The 24,457-nt window shown below is 38.9% G+C and overlaps 1 protein-coding gene and 1 long non-coding RNA gene across 3 annotated transcripts; one reads left to right on the forward strand and one right to left on the reverse strand.

Annotated features, from left to right (window-relative positions):
* Positions 1-1,653: 1,653 nt before the first annotated feature.
* On the reverse strand, positions 1,654-7,919 carry LOC140118765 (uncharacterized). The gene is made up of 3 exons (XR_011853257.1): positions 7,832-7,919; positions 7,525-7,610; positions 1,654-2,117 (listed from the first exon to the last, which is right to left on the reverse strand). It is a non-coding gene; the product is annotated as an uncharacterized lncRNA (long non-coding RNA).
* Positions 4,667-23,179, forward strand: LOC140118764 (KN motif and ankyrin repeat domains 1-like). 2 transcript variants are annotated; one of them, XM_072137069.1, is made up of 4 exons: positions 4,667-4,854; positions 7,519-7,588; positions 8,947-10,707; positions 21,473-23,179. In XM_072137069.1, exons 2-4 carry the CDS (start codon positions 7,552-7,554, stop codon positions 21,502-21,504), a joined length of 1,830 nt encoding a protein of 609 aa, XP_071993170.1. In that variant the 5' UTR covers positions 4,667-4,854; positions 7,519-7,551; the 3' UTR covers positions 21,505-23,179. The 2 variants fall into 2 exon arrangements, with proteins under 2 accessions (XP_071993170.1, XP_071993169.1); XM_072137068.1 differs by having other exon boundaries at positions 4,668-4,854; positions 8,947-10,716.
* The last annotated feature ends 1,278 nt before the right edge of the window (positions 23,180-24,457 follow it).

Here is a 24,457-nt window from a genome sequence, read left to right on the forward strand (position 1 = left end):
TAAGGGAGACTAAAAAATTTGATTTGGTCTTTGCAAATGTGAAACATTGAAAAACTGAATTGAGTAATTTGGAATGTTGAATGAAGAGGAGAAATTATTTGCAGAGGTAGTCTGTAAATGATTTACATCTGAATGTTATTTGCTTTTTGCTTCATTGCTTTTCATTGTTTTCATTGCCACTCGATGTATTCTTCCCTGGGCCGCAACCTTGGGATTTTCACGGCAGCTCCATGTGGTTCCCATGTGGTTCCTCTTTGGTCGTAATCTCGCGAGATCTTACATGGTATTGATGTTTCTATTGTCCACCGAATTATCGCAATAGCTTGTGGGATACGGCCATGTCCAGCGATAACATGATATCATAGTCTCGTTAGTGAGGCCCATACTAACCACAGATCACTTCCTGCTGTCTGCAACACATATGTTATTTGTTAGATTTATTAGTTACTGTTGTGTGATTGGCCAGGCATGATTTAAATGTGTTTAGTTCCGTTTGTAAGGCAGTCCCCCAGACGAAGCCATTTCTGGGCGAAACACATGTTGGGGTTGGTGCCCTCTGCCTGCGGTCTATATGTGTATTTACTTATTTATGTTCCCTTATTGTTGTTTCCTCCTTTGGGATACACTCTTGGTATCTTCCATTATCCCTGATAACTTAGGGGTAGTAAGGATCGGGGTATCCATTTCTACTGCAGACAATTTCCACACTACGACAGAATCTGGTCCTTGTCTGACTGAGTACTGTATTGTATATAAGGGTACATTAGCTTTCATAAGGTTTACACCCGAGCTAAGTGCAAGCATTTTTATCTGATTGTTCTCCCTAAATGTGTTTGTCATTTTTTATTAGAAATACATACTAAAATTATCTACTTTACCCCGGTGGTTTTATGTATGTTTTTGTTAAATTTGATAAGTATTGTTTATTGTGTTTGAGGTGACGGTTTGTGGCCCAAAGCTGTCACCTCTACAAACTTTTTTCGGTGTCCTATTACATGCACTTTTGAAAAAAGTTTTTAACATTTTAAAAATAGCAATAAATATCATAGATACAAGTTTTTTTAATAATACTTTTTAAACATTTTGTATAATAAATATTGAACTATGCCATTATTTTTCTTTTCATTGCAATAGTGCCTGCTTTCTAATATTTTATATTGAAACATAATGTAAAACACCTACAGGACCATATTTATAGCTCTCTCAACCCTTAACATGGGCATATCCTCAATAATCCTTTAATATGGTCATGGAGTTTCCTCTGAATTATTTAGAGTGAATATGAACTTGTAAAGAACCTTAGATCTTGACTACAGTGACTTTTCACTAGGAGCTTATGTAATATTATCTTTATAGTCATGACGAAGGTTCAGGAAAGGTCTTAAAAGGAATCTGTTGGCAGCCCTGACCACACAAAACCACAATAGGTGCCAGGTCTAAAGATATGTTTAAGCATATCTTTGTGTGCGTTGCCAGCATCAGCAGTTAAAATGTTATTTAAACACTGTGGTAAAAAAAAAAAAATGACATCCTGTACTGCAAAAAACAAGCTCGCATACAGGTACTGTATATGGACTGTAACATAAAAATGTGGTGCTTTTAAGAATAAAGTATAGAAAAAGTGGTACATTTTGTCTTTTTATTATGCAAGATTGTTTGGTATAATGTTTAGAACACACATAATATTTTTAGCGTAGTTTGGAGCGTACTATCAAATATTGGTCCAATTGGTTTCTAAACATGTAAAGTAATGTGGAGGAGTGAGATAATCATTAAAATCTCTTTAGTGTGTAATTTGTGATTTATTTATTTTTGGTCCCCAAAATTTAGTCTGTTAATGATGAGTATAGTGACAAAAATATGAAATACAATATTGTTGGTCCTGAAGATAAAAAAGGCCAGGTCAATATTGTATGGTGTACCCCACCTTTTACCTAACAATGCAGGACGTCCAGTGTGTGCACCTGAGGACTATAACAACTTCTGGACATTGTATGACTTGTGTTTTTTTCATTTTTCAGGAAGCTTTCGTGCAGTCTAGTGTTGCGCAGCTCTCTTTGTGCTGATGGGTAGAGACATGACTGCTTCTGTTCACTTCTCTCTTCTCTGTAGAGGTTCTATGTGAGGAAACAAGGGAGAATGATAAGATCTAAATTAGGTGGGAAAAAAGCACTTTGCTCTAAAGAGATATATGAAAGTTTTGTATAAATGGATCTGGGGCATGATGCAATGGAATATCCAGGGGCTGCTTCCATGGAAGATATCTATATTTTAGATACACAATGCATTTTTTCTCCAGTAAACAAACCTTCATCAGGAGTGACACCAGAATATCAGAGCGTATCAGATTGTATCTACAATAATGGAATCTTGTATGGAAGCAGCACCTCTGGATGTTCCCTGTCCTTTTTTCCATCATGCTATAGATTCATTTATCAATAGTATGAGAAATACATGTCACTTCACTACATGATGGTGCTCAAACATGATACTAACCTATCTTTGATGTTTAAAGAAATCTGGAACTCAATTTATTGTATTGTTTAATTTAGAATTTTGTTTACAATCATTCCAAATCGGTGTAACGTTTCAATATGTTTTTTTTATTTTTTTTCTAGAAAAATATAAAAGTCTATGAGAGAACTTTCATTATAACCAGTGCAAGTTCTCCCCATTAGCCAATATATGTTTTTCTTCTTGTAACACGGTCACTAAAATAGATAATATTAAGGAATCCAACAAATGTTAGACAGTCATTGTAACTGTAGAGGAAATTGCTCAGTAGGGTGGAGAAGGGAAGTAACTAATGAACCAAAATAAAATGAGGAACGTTAACAAAAATAGATGGAAGTAAAGACTTTGAAAAGACGAACATGCCATATGTCAAGCAATTTATGCATATACTATGTGAGATAATATACATTAAATGGAAAGAAGATTTTCTAAAATCAGTGCTGAACTTTGTTACATTTCATGTATAAGCAATACAGTAATACTTATTGGCAGAAAGAATAGTGCATATATAAAACTTATTTAGTGTCAAAAACACTGGAACCCTTAATAACCTTATTAAAGTAAAAAATATCCCTTGGAACAGATTAAAAGTAAGAACATTTTTGAGGCGAACATTGAGGGGGGGGTGGGGGTGGACAGGTGTTTGGCATTGGACAGGTGATTGCGGGAATCATACCTATAAAAAAGCACAGGTAATATGCAGATGACTCACTGCCGTTGGGGGGGGGATATCTGTGGATATTGCCCTGTTTTGGATGAGAGATCTGTTGCTTATACACTGTTATGGAGGGGATCTGTGGGTGCAGTGCTGCTAGGATGGGGATCTGAAAATGATACACTTTTCTGCAGGAGGATCTGTGGATGTCTCACTCTTATGGGGGTATTTGAGGTTGGCACACTGTTATGTAGGTGTTAATATAGACACTGTTATAGGGAAACTATGGATGAAACACAGTAAGCAGCCCCTATAGTTCTCCCATTTAACCCCTTACATGTGACTTAGCATTATGTCACGTACCGGCTGCGTGGGTATGGAGAGGGCTCAGAAATAGTGAAAAAAATGTTTTTTTTAAATAAAAAAAAAAAGAAAAATTCAGATCACACCCCCTTTCCCTATAACTTTCCCTATAAAAATGTAAATAAAAAGTAAAAATCATAAACATGTTAGGTATCACCGCTTCCCAAAATGTCCGATCTATCAAAATATATAAACGGCTATTCATGGCGTTTAAGCCTGTAACAGAAAATAGAGCCTAAAATAAAAAAAAATACCACTTTTTTGTCATTTTGAAAAATATAAAAAATTCTATAAAAATGATCAAAAGGCTGTAAAGTCCTACAAATCATAGGATTGAAAACATCATCAAAAGTTGCAAAAAATGACTCCTTATACAGCTCTGTACACTGAAGTTAGAAAAAGTTATTAGCGCCAGAAGATGGCAAAATGAAGAATTTTTTTTGTACAGGAGGATTGAATTTTTGTAAATGTATGAAAACATTATAAAACCTATAAAAATTTGTTATCGCACCTAACCAAAGAATAACGGATACATGTCATTTGGGGCTCAAGGCATTAAACACGTTTTTTCGCGTTTTTTTTTACTACATTTGAAATTTTTTCACGCTTCCCAATACATGGCATGGAATATTAAATACCGTCACTATAAAGTGCAATTTGTTACGCAGAAAATAATCCCTTACACAGATCTTTATATGGAAAAAAAGATAAATATGGAAAAATAAAAAAGTTATTTTTGAAGGTAGTGAGTAAAAAATGAAAATGCAAAAACGAAAATGAGCCTCAGCAGGAAGGGGTTAAAGGAAAGGATCACTGATGGTAGACCCCTAACACTTACATCCAGTTCAGTCTTGTAGTGTGTTTTCTATCAAATGTAATGCTCAAAAATAGTATTTTACAAAATATGTAAATTAACCAAAGGAGTTTCTCTGCTGTTTTTTAATTTATTGACCTTATTTGTTTCCTTATTTTTAAAAACAGGCATTAAGAAATAAGGAAGCATACGTGGATTCAAGGATAATATTATTGAAAAACATTTATGATCCTACAGCTGGTGTCAGGAAACTGGCTGCATATTCCTGACTTTCTGGAATGATGTTCTAGCTGGACAACAATGAATAGTTTTCCAAAGGAAAGACTGCTTCCCAGAACTGGCCTATCCTCAGGAAATCACATTTCTTGTGACAACAGATGTTTTTACAAGTTTCATTTCTACTTTACGTATTCTTTCTGACCATGTTCTCAGACACCTCTGCAAATCTGTGAAAAAGTATCCATAATCAACAGCTAAATGCTACCTTAGGATTCACTGTAGTGAAAAGGTAGGTGGATGGCTTCAGTTAATCTGTGGCCTTTTTAGTTTATTATTACACTATGAGGTCAGGGATTTATTAATTACATGGATGTAAATTGCTTTAATTTTCTGTTTTGTTTTATTATTAATGGATATACAGACCGTCCCCTACTTAAGGAAACCCTATTAACAGATGACCCCTAGTTACAGACAGACCTCTCTTACCACTATGCCCTCTGGTAAAGCTCACTAGATGCTTTACTATAGTCCCAGGCTGTAATGATCAGCTATAAGGTGTCTGTAATGAAGCTTTATTGATTATCCTTGCTCCCATGACAGCACATAATTTTGAAACCCCCAATTTTCACCGGGACAAAAAAAAAATTGTCTAGAGTTACAATTATAAAATATAAATTCATCTTAAGAACAAACCTAAAGAACCTATCTTATACATAACCTGGGGACTACCTGTATAGATATTTGAACCCATCTGTATATGTTTTTTACAGTATTGTCCTGTTGTGGAATTTACTGTTTTCTTTGTCTGCACTCTTATTAGCCATAGGTTTATGATAATAAACTGTCATATCTACATCATTGAAAAACCTCACCATCAGACCTGCAGATTACATTAATATGACATGTACAGTTGCTATGACTAGGCACAGTCATATGACCAGTGAATGAAAACATAATATAACTACATAGCATTGATCATCTGTATCAGTCCTGTATTTTGTAGATCCATATCATAAAGAGTGCTGTTTGTGTAACAAATATTCCTTTGAGTATCATCAGTAAAAAAATCTGCATGCAAGTTTTTGTTGAAACATAACTTTATATTTAAAAAAAAGAATATTTTTTAAAAAATAGATGTAATTTTTTTTAGAAATAGGTGTAGTAATAAGTATACAATTTTCTCTTGATCTAATGCCAATAATCCCAACCCAAGATAGGTGCAGTGTAGCAGGATGAGGACAGAGTGGTTGTTAAAATGTTACTTATTGTTAACGACCAATTAAATCATATGGGCCCAAAATTATTATTGTCATCATCTGAAATTTAAATAAATCAATTTTAATTAATAAATAAACATTTAAATGTAACCTCATACCATAAAATGCAGTCTTATCTGCAAGCAGGATGTTACAGAGCAGATGAGATGAACCGTTTCAAGTATTGTATGCTTTTTTAGGAAAAGATTCATTCTTTCAATTTAGTCATTTATATCACTGCTCTGTTTCCACTTTAAAGTACTCATCTAATCGTGGGGGGGGGGGGCGTCAGTTATCAGCATTTCTTCACATTCATTCATTCATTTATAAATAACAGATAGGACCACCCCAATGAAAAGATGACTGGAACTTTTTATATATCAATCTGTTCAGCTCCTTCTGCTCTATAAAAGGCTGCCTGAATATTTCACTGTATTTTAACACATCCTGTTTGATTACAAAGCAGCTATAAAAAGGCAGATATAAAGCAGGTCATCCAGTATCTAAATTAAAGCGAGCCTGCAAATGCTTACAAAGACATTAAAATCAGCATAGCATAGGCTATTGGAACCTGTCACCAGCTAAAAATGACATTCCTAGTGACAGGTTCCCTTTAACCCCTTACCAATGTGCGTCGTAATAGTACAGCGTGCGTCGGGTACTGAGGGATGGAGAGGTCTCAGGGCTGAGCCCTCTCCATAGCTGGTAAGTCTTTGCTGCATATTGCAGCAAACACTTTTCGGTAACACCCGCGATTGGTGCTAGCCATGACAGTCCCAGGTCTACCGAAGACCCGAGGGTGACTCATGTTAACCCTATCATTAAAATGTACAATCAGCACATTGTAAGGAAAGAGAAGGAAAATCCCTATACACTGCCATAATGTAGTATGGCAGTATATGGTAGTAAAAAAAAAGAAAAAAAAATCCCCCCCTATTTCCCTAGAAAAAACTGATTATAAAATCACCCCCCTTTCCCTAGAACTGATATAAATAAACAGTAAAAATCATAAACACATTAGGTATCGCCACGTCCTAAAATGCCCAATCTATCAAAATATGATAATGCATTTAACTGCATTTAACCCCGTAACGGAAAATAGTGCCCAAATTCAAAAATCGCACTTTTTTGCCATTTTGAAAAATATTAAAACATGATCAAAAGGTCATAGAGTCTTAAAAATGATAGAAATGAAAACGTCATCAAAAGTCGCAAAAATTTACACCATCCACAGCTCTGTAAACCAAAGTATGAAAAAGCTATTGATGCCAGAAGATGGCAAAATAAAAAAAAGTGCAATTTGTTACGCAGAAAACAAGCCATCACAGAGCTCTTTATGTATAAATTTTAGATTTTTGAAGGTGGTGAGTGAAAATTAGAAATGGAAAAACAAAAAAAGGCCAGGTCGTTAAAGGGTTAAAGGAAAACATAGTAGGACTGCTTGCTTTAGTTTGTATAATATGATCCATGCATATGGTTTTGCTGCATGCAAAGGCACCATACTGTAGCACACAAAGTCTCTGTGGGTCCTTATTAGTGTCATTATAGTAGCCATCAGGCATTTATTTAGTTTATTTGATGTATTTTAATCAGTGTAAATGAATCATGTATCATGTAAATGAATATTACACCTCATGTGTGTGTATGTTAAATATGGTTTGAACTCTCTTCTGAATGTTAGTATGTCTTTATACCAGGTTTACCGTGCTTGCGATTTGTCAACCATCAGAATGACCGAGTCGGTTCATCTACGAAACAATCTTCCAGGTAATTCAAATACTAGTTCTTCCTAAAAACAAAATAGAATAGGTATAGGAAACATATGTCTGGAGTTTACCTTGCCTATCCATTTAATGCAGTCTTATGAGGTAGATTTATCATGTTGTAGGATGCATCTATTCCCCACTTTAGTTGTTCATGTGGAACAACATTTTAGACATCTCAACAGTCATAACTTTGTAACACAATATCAGCATGGGTCACACTCATCTGATCAGCGGAAATACTTACCCAAGCACTTACCCATAGTTTTGTGCAGGGCAATGCATTAAGATGATATCTGGGGAGGAACTATCAGTGAAACACTTGCAGATTGTACAAACACCTCAAATTAGTCTGGATACATGTGCTATTTGTTGACATCCTGTTTGCATTTTCCGTGATTGGGTGAGTGCTGGCTCACAACACTTAATTTACAAAAAGTAAAAACAGTGGCCCAGATTTTTCAGTACAGAGGCCAATCTCACTAGATGTAGTTTGCGTAGCGTGCAGGGTCCATCAGGTTAATGAATTGTGGTGTATATTCTTCATAATCTGACGCTCTCTGCCCTGCTCCGACAGTGTGCACCAACTTATTTTGGTGCACCTTTAACATAGGGCGTGTGACACAATTCTATCAGACACTCCATGATAAATGTGGTGCATGGTCTGACTATGCACCAGAATGCTCCTTTCAGTGTAGAATTTTGTGTTGCGATGGGTGAAGTTCAGCCACTACACAAATGTGTTGCAGAAACTTTATAAATATGTGTGCAAGCAGCTTTCACTGAAAATGACTTGCAAAGTCAGACAAAAAACTGGTGCAGGGGCTTTAATAAATGTGAGTCACTGTTTTCATTTATCTGGCACATCCTGCACTCCTCAGGGCGTGTGCACCCTTTTTTTAGTTTCGCCTTTTACATAACAAACTCTGATTAAGCAAGGATCTTAAACCCTTGATACATGTTGAGCAGGTCACCACAGAAAGATTTCTTATGCAAATTACAACAGATTTCTGTCAGACACAGATTAATAAAAGATCTGATATGAGTAGTCGATGTATTACAGTAGCAGTGTAGAGGATGTTAGGAAAGTACCACAGACACTTCCGGTATAGAGTCCCTTGTAGAACAACTAAAAAGAATACATATTGTACTCCTTAATTAAGAATATATATATAGCCACCTCAAATTGAAGCATCTGCACCAACATCAAGTTACATACATAATCAGTACCCCATCATTATTTCTTATATCCAGCAAAACAAAAAAATATTCAGGGACACAGAACTTCAAGGATACAATGGTATTATGGTATCCTATTATTAACATTTTAATATTAATCATTTTGTGATTCAATTTTCACAGACCTAGGAGGTCCCTTTTTGTACAGCAACCAAAGTGAAAATGAGAAAATGTCATACGCTGTTGAAACTCCATATGGTTTTCAGTTGGATTTGGATTTCTTAAAATACGTTGATGATATTCAGAGTGGTCAAACCTTAAAGAAATTGCAAGTCAGTCGAAAACCAAGGATGCCACGACGTTCCACATCATCTTTAAGAAGTCTATCAAGCCAAACATGTGCTTGGGTTTCAACTGAATCTTTGGACTTAAGTGAGGATGGTATGTCAGATTCAGTATTTTTCGCAGATGGTAGAACAGAAACCAATTCCTCAAACTGTAAAGAAACTTTGACTTTACGGAAGTCTAATCCATTATCATCAACTCCCATTTTTAAACTGCTTCCACCTCCACCACCAAAAACGTGTCCAAACAATTTACGAATTGAGAGAACACTGGAAGAGACTAGCAGAAGGCTTCAACAAGAACAACTAAATTTACACTATGTAGAAATGCAGGATAGATCTCACCAGTCTTCGAATCTTAGCAAAACTAGAAGTTCACCAAACCTTACCCAAACAACATTATCTGTTTACCAGAACAAAAGTGGAGATATTCAAAATTGCACAGGCTCTGTTAAAAGCCCTTTAAATTCTGGAAGAAGTACTCCCTCTGCAAACATTTCTCCAGCTCATCTTCAATATATTCGTGAGCAGATGGCTGCTTCATTAAAGCGATTGAAAGATCTAGAAGAACAGATACAGGTCATTCCTGCATTACAGATGAAGATTTCAATCCTGGAAAGAGAGAACAAGCAGCTGACTTATGATCTGGAGAAACAAAAAAACTGTGTGGTTAAGAATGACCAGACAACTGTCACTGAATGCACATTGGATGAAAAGGACAAAATCAGTAAAGTAGGAGTTAAATGTGAGCAGCAAAGTAATGTGGAACCTACAGGACATAAAACAAGTAAAATAGCAGAGCTTAAACGACTCACAGAGAAGTTAAGCGATACAGATAGAAATTTAGGGGGCAAGAAAATGGTTGGTGAGAAACTATTTGGTAAATTACCCCCAGTGAAAGAGAAGACACGCAAGTCAGTTGCAGTTGGGGACGACGTTAGTGTGGAAGATTGTGTGTTTTATTACAGATCTAAGCAAGAAAACAAAGATGTTGCAGTCCAAGCCTCCCCTGAAACCAAAGATATAGGTGAATGGGTTATTGAATCTCTATTAGGTTTATCCTCTGAAGGAGAGAAGGAGATACAGCTTCTTCAGCATACTGTAGAACACCAGAAGGCAGTCATTTATATGCTTGAAGATCATGTAAAGGCTGCAGCTGATGAACTGGAAGAGCTGAGGTTAGCTGTTGCCTCCAGGCAAGCTATGGGTCTCATGGATAAAGACAGGAAGTCACCTGAAAATTGTTTAAAAATGGAGGAAACAGAAATAGCTTGTTCATGCAAAAACTTGTCTGATGCAGACATTCCAAATAATCGAGGAAAAAGCATTGAGGCTCAACCATCAAATTATCTGAATGGTGAGGCATGCCAACCGAGTGACACACTGAATCTGACCCAGTTGTCAGAGGAGTTGGTTACAGTTACTGAGAGTAAAGATGAAGACAAGGAATTAGTAAATACAGAGAGTAAAATTCACACATCTTCAGATGAAAGAGAGAAACAATTATCAATTACTCTAGACTCACCAAATATTATAGATGATGCAGATGGCAATCAACAAAACGAAGATGTGGAGGAAAGCCGGAGATTGAAATCATTAGGTATGCTTGGTAAGTAGCATGAAAGCAACCGAAGTGCACACTTGTATAATTAATTTGAAAATTAACATTAACATTCAGCCACATCTTCCTGGGTATATGCCATCTTGTCCAACATGACTTGAGCATACAGTAAACTCTTGTCACACAATATAGTCTTTATTTTATAGTCAGGCTACTTCTGAACTGTTTATTGGTAATATAGCAGGGAAAAAGTGGTAATCCCCATGTGTTTACCACTGGTAGGATGTACTGTTTGGGCACCCTTGGGCTGCAGACACGCAAAAATCTGTCTGTGGCACGCTCCATCTACATGTATACAGTACATTTACTTAGTGAGGAAAAACTGAAGAACACAATTCCTTTTTTATGTTTTTGTGAATATTCTCTAAGATACAGGTGAAAGAATAGGTTCCTCTGTTTACACTGCACATGGAGAAAACTAATAAATTATATTCTGTTATATAAGGAAAGAATTTATAAAGTCAGGGTTGAAGAAGAAACATATCCTGCTATGTGCAATATGTGAATTTATGGAAAAACACTCTCCCTGTGGTTATAGGAATGGATTGGACATGTACTTACTTATGTATATTTGTATATATTTATTGGTTATAATATTAAAATAATTTTTAAAGAGAATAAAAACGGATCATGCTATATTTTAGGAAAGGTCCAATGAAATAGAATGATAGAATATGTTGCTGTTTTGTCTTGCATTCATAATTGAAAGCAATCTTCACAAATGGTGTTCTGCTATATAGGGTCTGACATACTGTATGACCCTACCAATCCTTTTCAAAAGCAGATCTGTGGTCTAACTGCAAAAGTTCTTGCCTCACATTCTAGCATCATTGTTATTGAATCCTTGAATTTTGTTCCCACTTTTAAGTTTCCTGCATCTGACACACAATATCCTTTTTGTGACATCCCTCCCTCTTTTACTACCTACGTCTTGCTTCGTCCCATTATTATGGCAATGCACATCTGCTGTTGCGGTCCAACAAAGCCCCAGACAACCTCTGGTATCAGATCATGCAGAAGAATGGTGTTAAAGGAAACATAGAGGCCACATGTATAATAGTGTTAGTGCCAGTTTTCTGTCTGGCTTCGTACTGAAAAGAACATATAAACCGCTTGCACATGTATTTACAAAGTGTCTGCACCAGCTTTGTATCATGGCTGCACTATGTTTAACAAGAAAGAAAAAATGTGTACCTATAGGGGCGTGTTAGTGCTTAATAGGAGTTTGTGAACTGACGTACACCATAAATCTACAGCATCAACAAAGTGTGCTTGACCCCCCTAAAAGTGTGCTCTGTATTTCTCTTGCACCTGTAAATATCCACTAGATGCAGTATAGCACAAACATTAACACATGTAGAAGGCAGTGTAAAAAATAAAATATACAGTGATGAACATTTGACACATTAAAGGGATTTTATCATGAATGAACCACAGGATAGGGCCTAATTTGCTGATGGGTAGAGGTCTCAGTCATGAGACCCCCACAGATCACGAAAACAAGGACCCCTCGTCGCTGCTGTGCCTGGCAATTTCCTCCATTGAGATGTATGGAGCAGGATGGTCAGCAAGTTAGGCCCTATCCTGCGGATAGGAACTAACTGTGATTTGTGGGAAAACAACTTTAAAGGAAATCTAATGTCTAGATCATACTTACTAAAGCAGCTTCTGTGGTAGATTCCTCAGGCCATCCTGATGCAGGATCTGAGGTTCACAATTCTGCTATCTTTTTTGTAGAAAAAAAGGCTTTTATAAATATGAAAATGAATCTCACGTGTTTCAGTGGATGTCACCAGAACACATCTGGGCAATGGAAGCACTGGCAATTATCCGTAACACCGAACACACTGAACTGAACACACCCCTTGCCATGTTCTCGCTTTATCCTTAAGCCTATGTATCACTACCTCCTTATGCCTGATTTCAGTTCCCGCACATGTTGTTCCGCCGCTTTCAGGGATGGTCTGGGTAATGCTAGGTTTTACTCTGACTTCAAACAAAAAAAAGAACTCACGAAGCATTGACCCATATATCTTATAACGGTCACATTTTATTTTGAAAAAAATCACATATAGATAAATAAAATAACCAGATGCTGTATAGAGAAAAATGTATCCTTGACAAAAAGAGGAAGTATTTCAACACATTGTTGTAGATAAAAGTCCACAAATTTACAAACCTTTTTGCATAGTCCTCCGATGCTAGACACACTGGGGCATATTTATCGAGCTGTCTGAAAGTCAGAATATTTCTAGTTGCCCATGGCAACCAATCACAGCTCAGCTTTCATTTAAACAGTGCTCATGAATATTTTAAAGGGGAGCTGTGATTGCCTCAATAGGTGCACACGTCCGACTACTTGAATGTTTATGGACTTTAGCTAGTAAATAAAGTGTCGGTTTTACTGGAAACTCAACTTTCAGACCCTTTGCTAATGGTGGAGTATAGTAGAGTGCATATCCAATCTCAAATAACAATTTCTCATGTTCAAATGATGAAAAGCCTTCTTTGCATACATCTTAGAAGACCAGAGAACATCATTCTCACCTTTGTAGGCTGGTTCTATAACAACATCCTTCAATTTCCTTGTTTGCTAGGATCATACAGGGGTCTTGATAGATTTCACTACAATACTCTCTGATATCTTTTCCAAATCTTTTTTAACCAGTTAATAGAAAATGTAAATTGAAGGACAGGCCAACCAGGGTGGGAAATATTGTGACTTAGAACATGGATGTAAATGTAATTTTGAAACAGTGCCCTCATTTTCCTGTTCCTCAACAGGGACATCAGATCTAAAAAGACTTGTCTTTCTTCCAGAGAGGACGATAAATGGACACTTTTCACTGAAGTGTCTTTTTAAGGATGATTTTCGGGTGAACAGTGCTAAACCTTATAGAATAGGTATAGGCTATAGGCTTTTAGGTACATATATTACAAATTCTATAGCAGGGACTATGAAACTTAACATGGAAAGACTTATGATAAATGTAAGAGAAGAAATTGGAAAATATATAAGGTTATAATTATCTTGGTTAACTAGAATCTACATAATTAAAATGTACATATTACTATACATGTTTATAAACAGAAAGATAGAGAAAAAGAATTTTCACTATGACCGGAGCTCCCAATAGTTTTTTCTTCCTCCAGTAATTAGTATTTTTTCGATGAACAGCACCAGTCCTCAGAATCCTCAGATGAAAGTGTGTCACCATTCAGATTAACAACAACGACTTTTCTTTATCTTCCTTCATTAATATTGTAAAGTACTATCGCTAGAAGAGATATATGGGCAGATGGTGTGGCACGTTCCAACATGCCACACCATCTGCCTATATATCTCTTCTAGTGATAGTTGGGAGCATGCAATTAGCATGCATTGGCTTTGTAAAACACTGTACTCTGCAAATCATATTGCAACTCTCTGTAAGCTGCAGTTAAGAAGCTACTTTCTCCTGTCCAGGCTAGCAAAATTCTCTCCCAACAAGTTAGATCAATGTTGATGTCAGCATCGGATGGGACCAGGGAAACCACCGGTGGGCCCCGACATCTCTTGGCTCCTCCCCATATACTATGCAGAACGTTGATGCAGTGCTTCCTGCATCTGTGATACCCCTGTATCGGTTTCGCTAGGTCTGGACTTGCTCCTGCGATTGAGAGCAGACACATTCAGTAACCCCAGCAGGACTGTCAGATTTCTAACTTTGGGAGCAGTGGGACTGAAAGCAGACAGCAGAATCAGCTGGAGAGTGAAGGAGTCTCTCATCTTCATATAAAGCAGGCGGAAAATGAGAGACTCCAGGCTCTGCTCCAGCGAGCAGGTAAAGAATGGGCTAATTGTACTGACCCCGTTGCACTGAGCAGCCAGGCAGAGAGAATTTCCAGCACTGGAGCTGCTGAACAGCCAATGTTACAGTGGACATGTGCCCACTTGATTGCACAGTGGGCCCACCTCCTTGTCTTCACACAGTGCAGGCGGAAGATGAGAGACTCCAGGCTCTGCTCCAGTGAGCAGGTAAAGAATGGGTTAATTGTACTGACCCCGTTGCACTGAGCAGCCAGGCAGAGAGAATTTCTAGCACTGGAGCTGCTGAACAGCCAATGTTACAGCGGACAGTGGGCCCAACTCCTGGTCCTGGAAGGCATCTGGGGCAACCAATAGAAAGGCAGCTTGTAGCTGAAGCTTCATCACTATGATGCCTTAGCACAGCCTGCCCTTGTCCAATTTCAGCAAATATTTGATATGGCTTGTGTAAGGAAAAGTTATACAATTTTCCAATATACTTTCTGTATTAATTCCTCACAATTTTCTAGATCTCTGCTTGCTGTCCTGCTATATAAAGCTTCTCTATTTAATTCCAGATGATGGAAATCCATTCATGGTGATGTGATGGACACCCAGCTGCACGAACCATTAGTTTTACACGGTTCTGATAAACCTGGAAGCTTTCTATAGAATGACAACAAGTAGAGATCTAGAAACCCTGTGAGGAATTGATTCAGAAAGAATATTGGAAAATTGTATAACTTTTCCATACTCAAAAAATATCACTATTGTGAAAAAAAACTGTTAGACCAGAAAGTAATTTACTAACCCTTAATATATCAGGCAAATATATCAATATGAGAAAATCTTACATGAAAATGGACAACTTATGGCATCCAATTTTTAAATGAAATGGGAAAGCAGTGCAATCACAATCAGACTTGGTAAGAGATGGCAAACTCCCCCGGCGATGTTTCTGGAGGCTTCCAACTGCCTAAAGTAGATAACCTGCCCTGATAAGGACAAACCTGCTATCAGAAGCCTAACTAACAGACCCTAAGAGACCTTGCAAGGTGACAGTGAAAATTTACTTTGCCTTTCAACTGCTAGATAGTGGAGCCAACAGGTAACAAGAAGTCAGAGCTGGACCAGTATACAAACTAGGACACAGAAGGACAGACAAACAGAGATACAGACAAATAAGCAGAGTCAGACAGAAGCAGACAAAAACTAGATGGCAGTTAAGGCACAGAACTGTATCACTGGATAGAGGCCTAGTAAACGTAGCAGAGGTTGGATACACAGAATAGCAAGTAAAAACACAAAAACACAGGGAACGAGTATGGGTACTAGTAGAACTATCAAGGTGTAAAGGGACTGGGTAGGTAATTAAAGGAGTTCCTGGACACCGCCCACAGCAGCTGTAACCCTTGCTGAATAGGGCTGAGGGCTCTGGCCCAATCAATACCAACACTGCATCAACTGTAGCAACAAGTTCACACACAGAAAAAACACAGTAGAGAATCAATGTATTCAAAGCTGTCTTCTGCGGACAGAAGACAATGTTGGCACAGATCTTAGAGTACTATATGTAAATACTAATAATATATTCCTGTAATAGAATTTAAGAACAATTAACTTTTTTATACTTTTATCCATTTTAATTTTACTTCTCTTTTCTTTTTCTACAATCTGTCCAATGCACCAAGAAGTGAGCCACAGGAAATAGATATGCTTATGTCAGTGATGGCGAACCTATGACACGCATGTCAGTGCTGACACGCGTAGCCATTTTCACTGACACGCGGCCTCCCCAGAGTTAAAGGGGTATTCTCGTCTCGGCATTCACATTCAGTTTCATTAATCTGCCATATATAAACATTTCTTCAATTGGATGTTATTAAAAAAAATGATCCTGTGTGAAGATAATTTCTCATAAATGTAGCCATGTTGTCCCTTAGAAACGAGATAGCTTCCTCGGATACGACCACGTCACACTCTGGCAGCGGTGGCCAGACTTGCGCTATAGGGTCCTACCGGACTACCAGGATTCAGCAATCATTACCACAGGACGGCTGGGGGACATGCAGTAACTCCAGGACATTTTATATACAATAACCTTTTGTTTATTTGTGCAATCACTCCAGCAGAGGTGGCCGTATCCAAGGAAGCTATATCGTTTCTAAGGGACGACATGGCTACATTTATGGAAAATTATCTTCACACAGGAACATTTTTTTTAATACCATCTAATTGAAGAAATGTTTATTAATGGCAGATTAATCAAACTGAATGTTAATGACCAGACGAGAATACCCCTTTAAGTTTTGTCCTACACGGCCAGGTGCAGTAGAGGAGGCTGAGAGACTGTCAGCACTCCCCCTCCTCCTCCCCCGGGCCGGCCCTCCCCCCTGTGTGAGCTGTGCCTCGTGTCTCTAGGTATCAGAACGGGGCACAGCAGGGGAGGTGACCCGGCCATAGGAGACTCCTCTGCAGCTAGTACTTGTCTCCCCTCCTTTTCCTCCCACTGTGTGAGCTGTGCCTCGGGTGTCATCACGGGGCACAGCAGGAGAGGTGACCCGGCCATAAGCCCATGGAGACTCTTCTGCTGCTCCTGATTGCTGCCACCCTCCCCCCTCCACAGCTCAGTCAGAGGCTACATGGCTGCTGCTTCCTTGTGTGATGTCCTAAGAGCTGCCACCTCTACACTGACCAGCTCAGCAGAGACCAGGGAGGACAACAACTCCCATCATACATGGTGTAAGGTCAGTGTACCTCTGCCACCTCTACACTCACCAGCTCCACAGCAGAGACCAGGGAGGACAACCACTCCCATCATACATGGTGTAAGGTCAGTGTACCTCTGCCACCTCTACACTCACCAGCTCCACAGCAGAGACCAGGGAGGACAACCACTCCCATCATACATGGTGTAAGGTCAGTGTACCTCTGCCACGTCTACACTCACCAGCTCCACAGCAGAGACCAGGGAGGACAGCCACTCCCATCATACATGGTGTAAGGTCAGTGTACCTCTGCCACCTCTGCACTCACCAGCTCCACAGCAGGGACCAGGGAGGACAACCACTCCCATCATACATGGTGTAAGGTCAGTGTACCTCTGCCACCTCTACACTCACCAGCTCCACAGCAGGGACCAGGGAGGACAACCACTCCCATCATACATGGTGTAAGGTCAGTGTACCTCTGCCACCTCTGCACTCACCAGCTCCACAGCAGGGACCAGGGAGGACAACCACTCCCATCATACATGGTGTAAGGTCAGTGTACCTCTGCCACCTCTACACTCACCAGCTCTACAGCAGGGACCAGGGAGGACAACCACTCCTATCATACAGTGAGTAAGGTCAGTGCACTGTATGATAGAAGACAGTCATCTGGGCTTGTGTACCAGACATTGCGATTATTTTGCTCCTCACACCTTCTCCACGCCAAGAGGGCATGAAGGAGATGCGGTCAGCGGCGCCTGTGCCCTCGCTATATAACCTGAGAACTTTCATGACTGAAAGTTCACAAGTTACTAAGCATTTCCACACGTGTCTGATTGTAACCAATCTATTACATTGTGCACTTTGCAAATAGTAACAGATGTGGAAAATCCCCATATACTGCCAGACTGTAGTATGGCAGTATATGGTTGTATCAATCACACATTCCTAGGGTTTAAGTACCCTAGAAGTTAAATAATATACATATTTGTTATTTAAACTATAAATATCATAAAATTATGGGTTTTTTTGTCAAGGTGACACACCACCCGAGTTATGCTCGGTTTTTTGGCAAATTTTGACACGCCAAGCTCAAAAGGTTGCCCATCACTGGTGTATACGGTTTATGGCTTCTGCATTAAGTGGTAAGGGGGGGCCCCATGCCAAAGCCAGCTATGGGGCCCTGCCACTCCTAGCTACGCCACTGATAAGCACCCCGTAATTACTGGGGAAAAACCTGTAGAAACCTGTATGGGTGGCTATTAAGGACTTAAAATCATTATGAAATGTGCATACAAATAACAACATCTTTCGAGGTTTAAACAATACAGCTGTGATGTAGACTGATGCACACCCTTTGGTGGAGAACAACACCCTAAACACTTTGATGTACTAAGCAAAAAGTTATTAGAACCTGCCAGAAATGTTTTTATGCATGAAACTGTAGAGACATGAAGATGTAAAACGGTATGACTCATTCTTATTTTAATTATTTTTGCTGTATATTGTTAATCTGCAATGAAGTAAAAAATGGAGAATGTACAGTATGCATGACTGCTTACACCTTAACAACCAGGCCCTTTTTTGTTTAATTTTTTCACTCCCCCTTTTCATGTAAAGCACTGTGTAGTGGCGTCTGTGTAACAAAATGCACTTCATTGTGATGGTATTTAATATTCCATGCCATGTACTGTTGAAGCTGGAAAAAATTCCAAATGCAGTGAATTCGGTGAAAAAACAAATTGCAACATTTTCTTGTGGGGTTGGTGTCATGGGTGCCCCTGCGACCCATGTCTTGGGTCACAGGTGCACCCGTGCTCCTCTGTGTGCCCCTCCATGCTAGCAGTGTCACTCACATTCCCACGATCCAGCGGCTGCTCCTGGGCGTCCCCGCCACCTTGTGCGCACACTGCCAGCTCTGCAAGATTTAAAGGGCCAGTGCACCGCTAATTGGCGCTGGCCACATGTCAACTTAATAAATAGCCTGCCTCTTCCCTTATGCCCTGCCAGATCTTTGTGCCTCAGGCCATTGAGAAAGCTTGCTCCTGTTTGCTCCTTGCTAATATTGAGATTTCCTGATGTGACCCTGGTTTCATCCTGACTATGATGCTCTGCTGCCCGCCCTTACCTCCTGCTCTGCCTCTGACCTCTGTACCTTGCCTTGGCCACCACCGCCAAGTCATGCCTGTGGAGCGACCTGGTGGTACCACACCGCAGCAATTTCAACCCACTTTGCGGCAGGCTCTGGTGAGAACTGGGTGCCACTTACGTTGGCTTACGTCATCCGTGGTGGTTCAGTGGGTCCAGTAACCCTGAATCCTGACACTTGGTTTTTATGGCTTTTACTGTGCGCCCAAAAATGACAAGTCTTCTTTTTCGTTCCTTTTAATAATAATAATAATAATAACAATAATTCTTTATTTACATAGCACCTACAGATTACGCAGTGCTTCATAAAGCATGTCAAATTGTTCCCTATCCTCATGGGGCTCACCATCTAAGCAACCTACCAGTATGTTTTGGAGTGTGGGAGGAAACCATATTACCCGGAGGAAACCCATGGAGAGAACATACAAACTCTTTGCAGATGTTGACCTGGGTGGGATTCGAACCCAGGACCCCAGCGCTGCAAGGCAGAAGTGCTACCCACTCAGCCACCATGCCGCTCATTTTAATAGAAGTCGCACAAAATTCTTCTGCGACCCCCTTCTAAACTTTTGCCTATGTTGTGAATGTTTATTTGTGCCAAAATTTTAACTTTTTTATATGAAATATTACTATCCACATTTTACAGGCACTTTTGGGTTTTAAATTTGGGACCCCATTGATTTCAATGGGGTTCATGTTCAGGTTCCAGTTCGTGATCAAATCCGTGTCTAAAATCTAATTTTCCCCCAATATTCAGATGAACCTGTATTACGAACAACCCGCTCATCACTATTCAGGCAGTTTTACTCCCTTAAGGGAACTGCTCTCTCTTGGTTTTCTTCCCATTTCTCTGACCACTTTCAGTGTATTGTTTTCTTTATCTTGCTCTCTATTTTCCTCTATTTTATTGCAGGGGTTCCTCAGGGCTTAGTCTCAGTCAGTTCCTATTTTCTCCCCTCTACACATTGGGCAAACCAACAGCAGAATCAGCTTCAGTACTATCTTTATGCTGATAATATCCAAATATATACTTTTTTACATAACCCAAGTATACTATACTTTTTTACATAATCCATACTATATTACTATACTATATATACCATACTATATTTACATACTATACTTTTTTACATAACATCATCTCTGCCTATTTCCAGAATAGCAGTAATTCTCTGTCTGCTATCTGCAACATTAAGTACTATCTCTTCTTAATCTTTCTCTTAATGTTCTTTCTAAAAAAACTGAAATTCTTGTCTTTCCACCATGTACTTATTGACCGAACCCTAACATCTCCATTGTTGACTGTGTCCCAAGATTGGGTTTGCAAAATCCACCTTTTCCTGAACATAGAAAACTCTAAAAATCAAATTGTTGCTCTGATTCACTCTCATCTCAATTACTGTAACACCCTATTATATATTCATGATGCAGCAGCCGGACTCATACTTATTGTTCACTTCTTAAACCCCACCTCCAACTAATGTCTTTATGATTTCTACTTATCTGCACCAATCCTCTGGAATGCCATATCCCACACCAATGCACAAATTCCAAAGCTTCAAACATGCCCTAAATATCCATCTTACAAATATCACATTCCCATCACATTCCCTAATATTACTTTCACTCTATATAAACTAATACTGTTAATTCATCCCCTCTAAATATTATAGGACCTGTCACCAGAAATCCCCCCCCCCCCACACAAACCATAAACAGTACCCTTTAGATGTCTTTATACATGTTCAAATGAAGCCTCTATACCCTAAATAGACTTTCATTGATGTCTTCAGCTCTAATCATGGAGGTAGTCAAGCTGGTTATCTGACACTGCTAATTCGGCTGACACCGTCAGTGAGCAGACGTGATAGTTTATCCATGCCTGGAATAGACCTCCATAAAAGTTTTTTTGGGAAGAATGGTTTCTCTAATCCCAAAGATCGAGGCATCAGTGGAACATGTACAAAGTACTTTGTGTGGTTTGCTGGAGTACCTGGTGACAGGTTTTGTATAGTATTTTATTATACTGTTATGCTGTTTAAATTTTACTGTTTTTGTTGACTTTTAACGTTTTTATATCTTTCTTTTTCTTTTATAGTCACTGGTTTTACTCAAGTCTTAGCAAGCTAAATCTGCATAGTGTTGAAGATAGTGATTGGAAGATCAGACTGTATTTGCTGTCAGAACAACTATGAACTTTGACCAAAATCCAGCAAAGGCTACTTTTATTATTATATGTTTCTCAAAATGGTATTGTACTTATTATGGGTATAGCTTTATAAACATTGTGTATGATTTTTTTTGGTTTAGTGTGTATCTTGCAGAAATTGACTTTGACAGTACATATATATTGTATGAATAAAAGGTTAATGCTAAAGATATCTTAAATATACATCTTATACATTAGCTAAGGAGAGGTAGCTGTACATAGGCAAAGAAACCTCAGTTTGTCACAGAGAAATTATGAGACATCCAAGGGATCTGCTGTTTTGCTTCCAGATTCCCTTTAATAAATTTATACACCTTTTGGGGAGTCATGGTATCACCGAGCTCTGTAACACTGTATCCAACTTTCACCAAGCATGTAAGATGCAATTTAAGCATGGGTACGTACACACTTTAATTACTTTGGGCCCTCCATTACCCCTTCCTTACTATATGCAAGTGATGAGCATTACTTTTACCTCAAAACAGGTGACCTAACCCCACACATATGTTGCAGGCACAGCTCCATCCCACATAAAGGCTTCTATTTTATAACAGCTGATCTTGTAGCTAAAGGCTCATCTTCTCTGAAAGTAACCCTATCCACTCCTACACACAAGTTTTTCTCTTGTCACTGCAACAAAAAGAGTCAACGGCTTAACGTATTTAAAGATCTGAGTACTGCATATCATTGTCAAGCTATGTAAGAAATGTGATTAATCACTTCCTGGCATGACCATTTTAAATTTTTCTTTACTTCCTGTCTTCCAAAAGCCATAAATTCTGTAATTCACATAGATTATTAAGGGCTTTTCTTTGTTGACAAGTTGAGGTAGAATTGGGAGGGGGGAGCAACTATGCCATAATGGTATTAGTTTTGAAATAAGAATGAAAGGTTACCCTTGATCTGATAAACACTACAATGTAATCATTGCAATCTTGTATTTATTTTTTTTAAAGTGTACTTTCATGAGGTGAGGTGTAGTTTAAATAATAATGCAGCATCAACCAGCCATCAACTGTCATCTTAAATACAGAGTCTAACGGGAATAGGACTGCAAAGTTGCCTGTATACTGGTATCTTGTGCTTGTAGGATAGACACAGGGTTGGTTACACTAGGATAGACTAACATAGACTTCACAGAGTTGGTTAGTGAAAAGAGAATGTTTCATGCAGTTAGAATTAGATAGGCTTGCCTGAAGAGATGGATTTTTAGGGCACGTTTGAAGCTTTGGATGTTGGGTCTCAGTCTGATCGTCTATGGTAGGGCAATCCAGAGAATTGGTGATGCTTGGTCCTGAAGCCGGGAGTGGGATGTTCGAATTAAGTAAGAGAATAATCTAAGATAACTGGCAGTTCGAAGAGCATGGGCTTGGAGATTGAGATGAGAGAGGAGAGTTAAGGAAGCGTGGCCTTATGCAAAGCTTTGTGGATGAGGGTGATAGTTGGCATAGACTGGAGGCATCCGACCAAGGCATGTTAAATTCTCCTTAAATGAGTGGCATCTAAAAGAGACTTTTAACTGTATAAATTGTGATTGTACAGACATATTTTACATACAGTAAAAATATATAATAAAGCTGATCATTATTATTATGACTTTTGAATATTTTTTCATTCCAGCTTTGGTTATTTTAGTCGCTAAAGGAAATGTATTTTATTTTATACTCCCAAATGTATAATTACTGTATGAATTTACCACTTGCTAAGGAGCTGTCCAAAGACAGTATAAGGCGTATTTTGCCATATATTTTAAAATTTTATTGAAATACACTTTTATTGGAATATTTAGAGGACCCTTCCAAAAATGTATGTCTCTTTTGCTATAGGCAATGGCCCACATTTATTAAAGCCCCTACACCAGTTTTTTGTCTTGTGCACATTCTTTTCAGTGCAAACTGCTTGCTCATGTATTTATAAAGTGTCTGCGATACATTTGTGTTACGGGTGCACTTTATCCAATGCAAGACAAAATTCTGCACTGAAAGGGGTGTTCTGGTGTACAGTCAGACTGTGTGCCACATCTATCATGCAGTGTCCAACAGAATTGTGTCCCACCAAAAAGGTTGGTGCACACTGTTTGAGCAGTGCAGGGGGGCGCCAGATTCATGAAGAAAATAATTCTGTGGAGACTATCTGCTTCAGCCGCTTGATGTATTGGGCAGGGTCAGGGTTAATCTATGTCAAGCCCTAGCTGGCATGGAAATGAATGCAGCCGGCAACTTTTCACATGTGAAAAGTCACCGGCAGCAGCGAGGGAGCCGGCGCGGGGTAGCGCCCTCCTCTCTTCAATTTTTCCTTGTCTGTTCTGCGCTAAAAGTTGCGCAGAACAAGATGACAAACTCAACATAAATGTGTGCGGATGATGTGGTAAATATAGACCACGCCCACTTGCGCAAAAAGAAAAGATGGATGAGTCCGAATAGTCAGAAACATCTGTTCTTTCTGGCACAAACGCATTATAAATGATCCACAACAATTTTGTGGCAAAAAAAACCCCATGAGTTCCCAACACTTTTTTGGCGCATATACGATAATCCATCTGCCCCACTGGCCCACATTTATCAAAAAAAGTGCAAACTGCACTATGTGAAGTTTGCCTGTAGAGGGTGCAGTGTGTGAAAGACTCATGAAATGTGTCTCGCAGTCCTCAAGAATCTGGCGCCCCCCGCACTGCTTTGGCAGAATGAACCTTTTTTTGTGCACTTTGTTCATGATGCAGAATTGTGGCGCAAGCATAATTTTGGCACACATTGTACAGAATTGGGCGCACAGTCCTATTAAGCACTAACACCTTTAGGAGCACATTTTTTTCTGCCTTGTTGGACATAGTGCAGCTGCGACACAAAACTTTATAAATACTTGTGCAAGCAGTTT

This window comes from Engystomops pustulosus, chromosome 2 (assembly GCF_040894005.1).
Source record: "Engystomops pustulosus chromosome 2, aEngPut4.maternal, whole genome shotgun sequence".
Classification (NCBI taxonomy): domain Eukaryota; kingdom Metazoa; phylum Chordata; class Amphibia; order Anura; family Leptodactylidae; genus Engystomops; species Engystomops pustulosus.

What these genes read in the sequence shown, in the direction of transcription:
- LOC140118764 (XM_072137068.1), top strand. Translation starts at nt 7,552, where the DNA reads ATGACCGAGTCGGTTCATCTACGAAACAATCTTCCAG. An exon ending in TCTACGAAACAATCTTCCAG is followed by an intron (nt 7,589 to 8,946) that starts GTAATTCAAATA and finishes CAATTTTCACAG; the next exon opens with ACCTAGGAGGTCCCTTTTTG. An exon ending in GAAATCATTAGGTATGCTTG is followed by an intron (nt 10,717 to 21,472) that starts GTAAGTAGCATG and finishes TTTCTTTTATAG; the next exon opens with TCACTGGTTTTACTCAAGTC.